The following is an 11,298-nucleotide window of genomic DNA, read 5'->3' on the forward strand; positions in this document are numbered from 1 at the left end:
CTCTAACATTGAAATCTTTGATATACACCCCTGCCCCCACCCCAGCCTGGGTCCTTTGAACCATCTCTATATATCCTTAAAAACAAATAAAACTGATGATCTATGTACAGTATCTCTCCACACACCGTCTCAGGGCCCTTAACTTTATCCTATCCAGGCGCTGTTGTACCATTTACAAACCACCCATAATCCAAATATGGAACCTACAGGTTATTTTTGTCTTATTATTTAAATTTGTTTAGCGGATCACAACCAACCTGAAGGTGCTTACATCGCCAGCTAGTGGAGTGTGAGGTTGGTCACGGCCTACCTACATTAAATTATCTTCATTATTCCTGTTACAAATGTTTTATTATTTGCACCACCGACTAACCCTACACCTATATACCACTATTTCATTAAAACAATTACAAATCACCACGCCATTACATTTTCTGCAGTAAAATGTTGTACACCAAGTTACTTCTCCGCAGCTGCCACGTACACTCATTAAAAACCCACTACCACATTCCACTACTTTGACACTATCTGCTCCTGCACCATGCCAACGGCCTGGGAGGACGGGACACCATCCTTCAACACACCCTGTAACTCAAATCTGGTATACCCAAATACTTCTCTACAGCTGCCACCACATCTATTTTCTGTGATTTACATTCCATGTCTGCAGTACAGTTGATAACCATTGCTATGAATGCTAAGAAGCAAACCTTACTGAAGCATAAATCACTCCCTCAGTCCTGACACAAATATACTGCTCACTGGGATCCTCTAAGGATCCCTCACCCTTGACCCATCCTCCTCTACTTTCTTCATTGCCTCAGCATACGAAACCTTCAGCACTACTCTGACCACTTCAACATGCCTCTCTCGCACCGGACACTTCCGATCCCCAGCAACATGGGCACCCCTACAGTTGACACACAGCTTTATCCACCGAAACTACACAATCCTCTGTTCCATGCCTTCCTGCACACTTCCCAATCTTCCTACACACTGCTGCGCCATGACCATAAACGTTGCACCTGAAACAGCACAGTGAATTCTACACAAAGCTCAAAAAGGATAACTGATATATCCTAACATGACTGTCGTGGAGACTCTGACTCAAAACGACTGACAATTACTCCTATGAACCTCTGGAATTCTCAACTTCAATTGCTCCACTTCTACAATTAACCCTACCCTAGAAATCACTTAATGGTACCCCGTTCCTAAAAGCAAAGCAAGAAACAGATCGAACAGATCACCCAAGTTGTGTGACACGGAGCGCCTTCTCCCTCTGGTCAGAAGAAACACAAAACAAATATCACAAGTCCACTACAGGTTACCGTCACTGATTCAACTGAACCAAACTCCTTTCTCATCCACCCTGAAACCACAAATGGATCCACCAAAAGGCAAGGGTCCACTTTCACCAAAAATGTCACTCCTACTGGTCCAGATTCTTCTTTATCATGTCTGGCGCCATTTTTCCTCAACACACATCTTCCCACTACACTTGGCTCTTCTCCTTCTTCCTCACTGTCTATAAATCACATCTATCCGTTCACCACGCTCTTTCAGCGTCTTCATCCGCTACAATGCTTGCAGAGCACGCACTGATGGCAATTTCTGTTCCTTATCCCAGTTCACAAGTGCGGTTATCTCTGACCTCTCCGTGCTTCCTTCACCTCCACACGTTCCGTCAAAGGACCTCTACGCCACTTTATTCTGTTACCTAATCCTCTATTTCTATTCAAATAAAGCCCTACAAACCTCACAGGTTTTTGTTGTTGAAATCCTTCGAAATAAGTAGTCTTTATAAGTGACTAATGAACATCAAACGTGATCAAACTTTTTATTTATTTTTAGAAAGGCAGTTCTAACCTTGAATATGACTGGGCAAAGTGTTAAGAATAGGAGAGCCATCTATTTTATAGTACACTAGAGCACAGCAAACATGGACCAAAACAGTCTTAACATAGCTGTGTGCAATAGAGCAAACTGTCCACTAGATGACAGCAAAGGGATCTCTCACGACCCTACAGGAAAGGTGAGGAAATCCATATCTTCATTTAAACCAGGGTACTTGCTTTTCTAATTGAGGCCGGAACATGATCAATACCCATAGCTTGTAGGGAGGCAGGGTTGCCATGGTGTAAGGACTTATAGTGACTTGCCATGGGGTAGTCTTCATTGCCTACCCGTGTGGCGTACTTGTGTTCCGCTAAGTGGTCTTGAAAGCATCTCTTTGTCTGTCCAATGTAGAACACCTTGCACTGTGGACATTCCAATCCGTAGATGACGAGTAGTTTTGCAGTTCCTTAAATGCTTGACTTGATACTCCATTTTAGAAGCTGTCAACAAAATACTTTTTCTGAAAAATATTTCTGCAATGGTTGCATTTAAAAGAGCACCTGGGGTTTGTGGTCTAGCCAAGTTTTTTGAGAGTCACCAGGAAGAGAGCTGTGGACTAATTTGTAATTTAGGGTCGGACATCTCTTAAAGCTTATGGCTGGTGGCTCGGGGAAGACTTTGCGTAGTAGTGTATCACATTGGATGATTCCCCAATTCTTTTTAATGATTATTTTTTATGTTCTCTGCTTCACTCTCTCTGGTGCATCCCGAGGCACTCCCCTTCACAACAAGTTATCTCTGTCAAGTCGTCCGGTCCTTATGCCTGCATCTTTCAGGACCTGAGCGCTGTAGCTCCGATTCAAGAAGCGATTCACCAAATTTAACACTGTGTAGTCTGTATCCTGATCGCAAATTATGCGGACTCTTTGGAATTGGTAATATGTAATGTTCTCTTTTAGCCTGTTGGGGTGGAAGCTGTTTGCCCTCAGAATGGTATTCCCATCTGTAGGCTTCCTGAAGATTGATGTGTGCAAACAAACTTTTGTCATTATTACTGATGTCAAGGTCCAACAAAATGAATGCTATCCTTGCTGTACTCCAGTTAGTTTGATGTTAGGGTTAATGCTGTTAAGGTATTGGTGGAAGGAAATGCGATCATCTTCTGGGCCAGACCAGAACAAACATCAATACAGCATTCCCACCATATAATCCGGTCAAATAACTGTTTTTTAGAAGGGTCCAAAATGAAGTCATTTACTTAAGTACAAACCAGTGTAGGAAGGGCTGTAGCATGCTCCCATGGCACATCCTTTGACTTGTCTAAAAATACGGCCCTGAAAGACAAAGATGTTATGATTGAGTCCATTCAGTCAGTGAGACAATGAATTATGTGGGAGGCATCTGTCTCAGGCCGAGTACTCAAGAAATGCTGCATAGCTGCCACTCCGTGTTCATGCTCAATGGTGGTGCATAGAGACTCCACATCCATGGTGACTAAAAAGGAAGCTGTACGTATATTGTTCAATTCCTTCATTTTGTTCAACACATCAGTGGAGTCTTGAAGATAGGCTGGGAGTGACGTCAGAAAAGGCTTAATAAAGTAATCAATGTACTTGGAGATGGGTTCTGTCAGACTTTCATTACCACTAATGACCAGTCTGCCTGGGAGGTTTAAGATTCTTGTGGACTTTCGGAAGAAGATAAAAAAAGAAGCCAAACGCGGACTGCCATTGAAAATAGATTTGAACTCATTGTCTGAAATGTAGCCATTCTCCTTAGCTTCTGTGAGGATCCCTTTCAATCCAGTGTTTAGGTCCTCTGTAGGGTTGAAGGTAAGAGATTGGTAGAATTCATCATTTTCTAATTGACGGCAGGCTTCTGTCACATGCGTTTACTCTACACCACTGTAGTGCCACCTTTGTCTGCTTCTTTAACCACAATCCGTCCATTTTTGGACAATGACTCAACTGCATCATTGTATTGAAATAACTCAGTAGCACCAATACTATCCAAAACCACAAAGAATACACACCCACTCTTATTGCTGATATTTACGTGGAAAATCTTTACATTTGTACACATACAAAATAAATAACATGGAGGGATAACAAAATTGACCATTGTGTACAAAATAATGGGTTAATTTCAATTAATCTTCGCCACATATTGCAGTTTGTAAATTCTATTCACAATGGGTTACTGAAGGCTAAACTACTACAATGCTGAGAAGTAAATTGACTGAAATAGTCATTTTTTAAAACATTTTCTCTGCATGTACAGTGCCTTGCGAAAGTATTCGGCCCCCTTGAACTTTGCGACCTTTTGCCACATTTCAGGCTTCAAACATAAAGATATAAAACTGTATTTTTTTTGTGAAGAATCAACAACAAGTGGGACACAATCATGAAGTGGAACGACATTTATTGGATATTTCAAACTTTTTTAACAAATCAAAAACTGAAAAATTGGGCGTGCAAAATTATTCAGCCCCCTTAAGTTAATACTTTGTAGCGCCACCTTTTACTGCGATTACAGCTGTAAGTCGCTTGGGGTATGTCTCTATCAGTTTTGCACATCGAGAGACTGAAATGTTTTCCCATTCCTCCTTGCAAAACAGCTTGAGCTCAGTGAGGTTGGATGGAGAGCATTTGTGAACAGCAGTTTTCAGTTCTTTCCACAGATTCTCGATTGGATTCAGGTCTGGACTTTGACTTGGCCATTCTAACACCTGGATATGTTTATTTTTGAACCATTCCATTGTAGATTTTGCTTTATGTTTTGGATCATTGTCTTGTTGGAAGACAAATCTCCGTCCCAGTCTCAGGTCTTTTGCAGACTCCATCAGGTTTTCTTCCAGAATGGTTCTGTATTTGGCTCCATCCATCTTCCCATCAATTTTAACCATCTTCCTTGTCCCTGCTGAAGAAAAGCAGGCCCAAACCATGATGCTGCCACCACCATGTTTGACAGTGGGGATGGTGTGTTCAGCTGTGTTGCTTTTACGCCAAACATAACGTTTTGCATTGTTGCCAAAAAGTTCAATTTTGGTTTCATCTGACCAGAGCACCTTCTTCCACATGTTTGGTGTGTCTCCCAGGTGGCTTGTGGCAAACTTTAAACGAAACTTTTTATGGATATCTTTAAGAAATGGCTTTCTTCTTGCCACTCTTCCATAAAGGCCAGATTTGTGCAATATACGACTGATTGTTGTCCTATGGACAGTCTCCCACCTCAGCTGTAGATCTCTGCAGTTCATCCAGAGTGATCATGGGCCTCTTGGCTGCATCTCTGATCAGTCTTCTCCTTGTATGAGCTGAAAGTTTAGAGGGACGGCCAGGTCTTGGTAGATTTGCAGTGGTCTGATACTCCTTCCATTTCAATATTATCGCTTGCACAGTGCTCCTTGGGATGTTTAAAGCTTGGGAAATCTTTTTGTATCCAAATCCGGCTTTAAACTTCTTCACAACAGTATGTCGGACCTGCCTGGCGTGTTCCTTGTTCTTCATGATGCTCTCTGCGCTTTTAACGGACCTCTGAGACTATCACAGTGCAGGTGCATTTATACGGAGACTTGATTACACACAGGTGGATTGTATTTATCATCATTAGTCATTTAGGTCAACATTGGATCATTCAGAGATCCTCACTGAACTTCTGGAGAGAGTTTGCTGCACTGAAAGTAAAGGGGCTGAATAATTTTGCACGCCCAATTTTTCAGTTTTTGATTTGTTAAAAAAGTTTGAAATATCCAATAAATGTCGTTCCACTTCATGATTGTGTCCCACTTGTTGTTGATTCTTCACAAAAAAATACAGTTTTATATCTTTATGTTTGAAGCCTGAAATGTGGCAAAAGGTCGCAAAGTTCAAGGGGGCCGAATACTTTCGCAAGGCACTGTAAATACATTCAAGTCAAGAGAAAATTACCAGTGGTGGACAAAATACACACTTGTCATACTTGAGTAAAAGTATAATTAAGGTACCTTAATAGAAAATGACTCAAGTAAAAGTGAAAGTCACCCAATAAAATACTACTTGGGTAAAAGTCTAAAAGTATTTGGTTTTAAATATACTTAAGTGTCAAAGGTAAATGTAATTGCTCAAATATAATTAAGTATCAAGAAAGTAAAAATCATAATAATGAGTCAAAGTAAAAGTAATTTGCAGTACTAAAAGTAAATTCAGTAGAATAATTTGGTGAGAAGGGGTTGCTGGTGTTACTTACTGGATTCGAGACCAGGTCTCCTGTGCACCACAAGACTGTGTTAGCCTGCTGAGCTTAAGCCTGCCCATCACCTTGTAAAACCAAGTCTTCAGGTCTCAGGCTGGGTTACTTAAATAAGGAAAATGTACACACAACAGCTGGACTCAACTGACTACTCAATGTAAAAAAAAAGCTTTTGCACATCATACACACCGTTAAAATGTTTTGTTTTAAAACAATGTTTTTTCATATGTCTTTGCAGGTGTTTTTTTGTGAGATAGCGCAACTTGCATAAAGTGCATGCAAATGGCCGTTCTCCTGTATGAATCAGTCGATGGGATTTCAGACTGGCCTCTGTAGAAAAACGTTTGCCGCAGTCTGTGCAAAGGAATGGCCGACCTTCTGTATGAATCAATCGATGGGATTTCAGACTCCGCCTTCTGCTAAAACCTTTGCCACAGTCTCGGCAAGGGAAAGGGCGCTCTCCTGTGTGTGCTCTCATATGTTCTTTCATTCGAAACAGCATCAGGAAATCCTTACCACATATTTCACAAAGATAGGGTTTCTGAGTGGGGGGTGTATCGGAGGTTATAAGGTTTAAAGAGCTGTGGGACTGTGGAATGTCACTCTCCCTTGTTGCCAGAGAGCTGCTGCTATCTGCTGGATCAACATCCCTTTGGTGCTGGTTTGGATCGACTCCCTCATTTGACTCCCTCAAGTCTTGCTGTGGTCTCTGAAAGCACTTTTTTTATGCTCCCTCAAATGAGAGTTCTTTATGAAATTTCCTCCACAGCCCAGGCACTGGTAAAGGAGCTGGCCATGTTGGGATTTGAGGTGCTTTCTCATAAAAAATGTACTGTCAAAAGTATTGTGACACAAGCGGCATGTTCTGGCTTTGACGGACTCCTTGGGTTGGAGACTTGGAGTGGGATGGCGCTCTTTCCTATGTGCTTTGAAATTAATCTTCCTCTTGAAATTCTCTCCACAGCAGAGGCACTGGTAAGGGAGCTGAGCATGTTTGGAATTCAGGTGCGTTCGCATTAAAGCTATACTGGTGAAAGTCTGGTGACACAGACGGCATGTTCTGGCTCTGAAAGAGTATCTTTGATTGCGACGAACATTGGAAGTGTTGTGGGGCTGGGATGTCTCCATCTCTTCCTCAAAAGATGGTGTAAACGTGTTAACCTCTTCCAGTTGAGCTGCCTCCTCACGAGCATTCTGCAGATGTTTCTCTAAGTTCTCCTGATGTTCAAAGCTTTGCAAACACTGGGTGCACTGGTAAGTGCATGATCTCCAGGGTGCTTTCAAATCGTGTCCTTTAATGAATGTTTCATTACACATCGAGCAAAAGTGGCGCCTCTTTGCAGCTAAGCACACTTTAGGTTCTTTCAAATTAGACCTTTTCTCGTGAGATCTCATGTGTGCGGTCAACCCCCTTGCTTCAATGAAGGTCTTCTTGCACAGAGAGCAAGAGAAGAGCTTTCTCACTGCCAAGCACTCTTTTTTATGCTCCTTCAAATGACACCTTTCCTCAAACTTTTCTCCACAGCTGAGGCAGGAAAACATTGTGGGGCAGTTTTTCTTATGTTCCTTCAAATGACATCTCCTCTTAAAATGTTCTCCACAATCGCGGCACTGGTAAGGGAGCTGATCATGTTGGGATTTTAGGTGTTTTCTCATTAAATATGGGCTGCCGAAAGTCTTGTTACACAAATGGCATGTTCTGGCTTTGGATGACAGAGTGGGATGGCACTCTGCCTTATGTTCCCTCAAATGAAACTTTCTCTCGAATTGTTCTCCACAGTCAAGGCACTGGTAAATGAGCTGATCATGTTTGAAAATCATGTGCTTTCTCATTGAATATACAGTATAGAAAGTCTTGTGACACACGTGACATGTTCTGGATTTGGAGGACTGTCTGGACTTGGAGGACTGTCTTGTAGTGGGACAAACTTCGGAAGTTGTTGGGCTCAGGGGTGAAGTGCCATGGGGCTGGGATATCTCTATCCCATCCTCAAAAGATGTAGACATGTTAAGCTCTTCAAAAGACTGGTAAGGACTTTGCTCAGTGTGAGATCTCATGTGTGCCATCAAATCTTCTGCTTCAATAAAAGTCTTCCCACATAAGGAGCACATTTTGACACGCTTGCTTCTGTTAGATTTCCCCATTGTATAGGATGGGTCAGGCGTCAAAGAATACTGAGGTACACTCTTTATCCTCAATGTTGGACTCAATGTTGGAGAGGACACAGGTAACGGCATATCAGCAAGGTCAAGTCTGTGCAGCAGCACTGTGGGCTGAAGGAACAGACAGGAAGTAGACAAACTAGAACTCTCCTGTACTTCCGGTTGGCTGCTGTGAGGGTTTCTTTGGATTTTCAGCCTACTGTCAGTTTGAGGTTGGTGAAAATGTCTGTTAATTTCTGACTCGTTGACAGATGAGGCAGAGCTTAGAATGTTCATAAACCCCTGCATAGGATCGGATTTGATCTCTGTTTCAAAGATCTCAACTGTTTCTAGGAGCGAGAGTGACAGCGAGCTGTGGTTGTCACCCGAAGATAGAGCTGAGGACAAGAAAACACAAGTCTATATCAAAACATGCAAGTCAAACGTTAGAAATGTTATATATCAAACCCAGATCCTACTTTTGTAGTTTTAGGACACAAATCAATGTCTTGACATTCACAAGGATGAAAACCTTAACTCCCTTTTTACATGTATTGAAAGCAGTAACTCCCTTCTATGTACTCTGAACATTTCATGACTCTAGGACTATGAAAATGTATTCTAAATAGCTTCTGAAGATTCATAATTTTATGTTCGTTAATGGTAAATTATGGCATTTTTTTTCAATTTTCTGAAATAGTCTGTTTTGGAGATCGAGGTTTCCTTCCGACAACGACAAAAAAGCTCCACGTAACATAAATACAATGGATAGCGTTCTTTTAATTTTCTAAGTCTACCTCTTACCATTGTTGTGCAGATGTCTATATGGCTTGTGGTACTGGAGAAGGGTCTTCAATGGCTCAGGGTGACACACTGACTGCACGCACTCCTCTAGAACAGAGTGGTCCGGTAGGAACCATGCTGCAGTCTATTGGAAAGAGGAATGACTTTAAAAGAGCAATAGACAAAAGTTATCATATGCATGCATTTTTTTTGTATAAAAAAATGCATGAAAGTAGGCTGATGGTAATAACATGTTAGTATGGTACCTGATGAAGGGTTGGTGTCGGAAGCAGCTTCTCCAGCCTAGAAAGGAAGTCCCACACCAGACGCTGCAGTGTGGCGTCATACTTGGGTCCAAATTCCTCTAGAAAAACATTCTAAGAAGTAAACAAGAAGAAAATTGTCCATGCTTTTGAGTAATATTTTATGTTAACCTACTCCAAGTGAAAGAAATATACAATGCCACGTCTTTCTGAATAACTTATCAGCTACACAGTCAGTGACAACACTGACCTGGAAAAAGTGTTCCCTCTTAACTGGGTCTTCCAGCAGGCTTTGAATCAGCTTCAGGAAGTTGGATTTTAATGCCTCCACCTCTGGATCAGGAGTCTTCAGCAAGCATTACACACAGTCTGTCAATTTAACTAGCCAATGTATACCACCAGCAGAGTTATCAGTCATGATTGTACACTGAGTAGCAGCACTCACCTCATTTTTACTAAGAGTGATGATACAGGTCCTCATCCTGTTCAGGTGTGGCTGGATGGTCTCGGGGTCGACTAGCTGATCTGTACGACACAACTCCAGAACCAGCTGATAGAGTGAAAATTCAATTAAGTTACACATGCAAGTTAGAGACTGTATGCATTATACGCCCTGTGCTACCCCATCCCTCCTCTCCCATCCGTCCCATCTCTCACCTGTGCCCGCAGCCCCATGATGAGTTGGACTCGCTCTCTGTAACTCATCAGATCAGGAACTACCTCCAGCACAGTGGCGACAAACTCCTCCACCAAGCCATAGTCCATTATGTCTCTCCACTGAACAACTTGCCACAGAGCTGCAGACGCCAGACGCAGTGGAGGAACAAAAAGACGCAAAGACGACAGTGGAAGAGGTCCATCTATACAAAGCACAAATTCAGAAAGTTAGCTTGATGACAAAGACAATGTTAAGTAGATCCTAACAATGTTAACAATATTAGGTAGCCCTAACAATGTCAACAATATTAGGTGGCCCTAACAACGTTTACAATGTTCGGTATGCAAGCAGTTATAGGACTATTTGAGCTATGTGTGAAAATGTATTGACAAGTCCACTGATAGATTACATTTAGTTACTATGAAGTGACATATTGTTGTTGTTTGTACTATGGCCTTGGTCGAAAAAAACACCTTTAACCTAGACTATAGCTAGTGTATAATAAGTGGTACTACACAGTAGAGGTCGACCGATTATGATTTTCCAGCGCTGATACCGATACCGATTATTGGAGGACAAAAAAAGCCAATACCGATTATTCGGCCGATTTTTATATATATATGTAATAATGACAATTACAACAATACCGAATGAACTATGAACACTTATTTTAACTTAACTTACTAAATAAAATCAATTTAGTCTCAAATAAATAAGGAAACATGTTCAATTTGGTTTAAATAATGCAAAAACAAAGTGTTGGAGAAGAAAGTAAAAGTGCAATATGTGCCATGTAAAAAAAGCTAACGTTTAAGTTCCTTGCTCAGAACATGAGAATATATGAAAGCTGGTGGTTCCTTTTAACATGAGTCTTCAATATTCCCAGGTAAGAAGTTTTAGGTTGTAGTTATTATAGGAATTATAGGACTATTTCTCTCTATACCATTTGTATTTCATTAACCTTTGACTATTGGATGTTCTTATAGGCACTTTAGTATTGCCAGTGTAACTTCCGTCCCTCTCCTCGCTCCTCCCTGGGCTCGAACCAGGAACACAACGACAACAGCCACCCTCGAAGCAGCGTTACCCATGCAGAGCAAGGGGAACAACCACTCCAAGTCTCAGAGCGAGTGACATTTGAAACGCTATAAGCGCGCACCCCGCTAACTAAATAGCCATTTCACATTGGTTACACCAGCCTCACCTCGGGAGTTGATAGGCTTGAAGTCATAAACAGCGCAATGCTTGACGCACAACGAAGAGCTGCTGGCAAAACGCACAAAAGTGCTGTTTGAATGAATGCTTACGAGCCTGCTGCTGCCTACCACCGCTCAGTAAGACTGCTCTATCAAATCATAGACTTAGTTATAACATACAAACACATAG

General features: G+C 41.7%; 1 protein-coding gene and 1 pseudogene across 1 annotated transcript in view; both read right to left on the minus strand.

Annotated features, from left to right (window-relative positions):
• Nucleotides 1-10,093, minus strand: part of LOC139368216 (TERF1-interacting nuclear factor 2-like) — a 65,993-nt gene extending 55,900 nt beyond the window's left edge. The window contains exon 1 of the mRNA XM_071106871.1: nucleotides 9,912-10,093. Within this exon, the coding sequence (XP_070962972.1) occupies nucleotides 9,912-10,019 (108 nt within the window). The 5' untranslated portion in view covers nucleotides 10,020-10,093. The remainder of the gene's footprint in view (nucleotides 1-9,911) is intronic.
• On the minus strand, nucleotides 6,791-8,517 carry LOC139368221 (zinc finger protein 25-like; annotated as a pseudogene).
• Nucleotides 10,094-11,298: the final 1,205 nt, after the last annotated feature.

This window comes from Oncorhynchus clarkii, chromosome 16 (genome assembly GCF_045791955.1).
Source record: "Oncorhynchus clarkii lewisi isolate Uvic-CL-2024 chromosome 16, UVic_Ocla_1.0, whole genome shotgun sequence".
NCBI classification, from domain to species: Eukaryota; Metazoa; Chordata; class Actinopteri; order Salmoniformes; family Salmonidae; genus Oncorhynchus; species Oncorhynchus clarkii.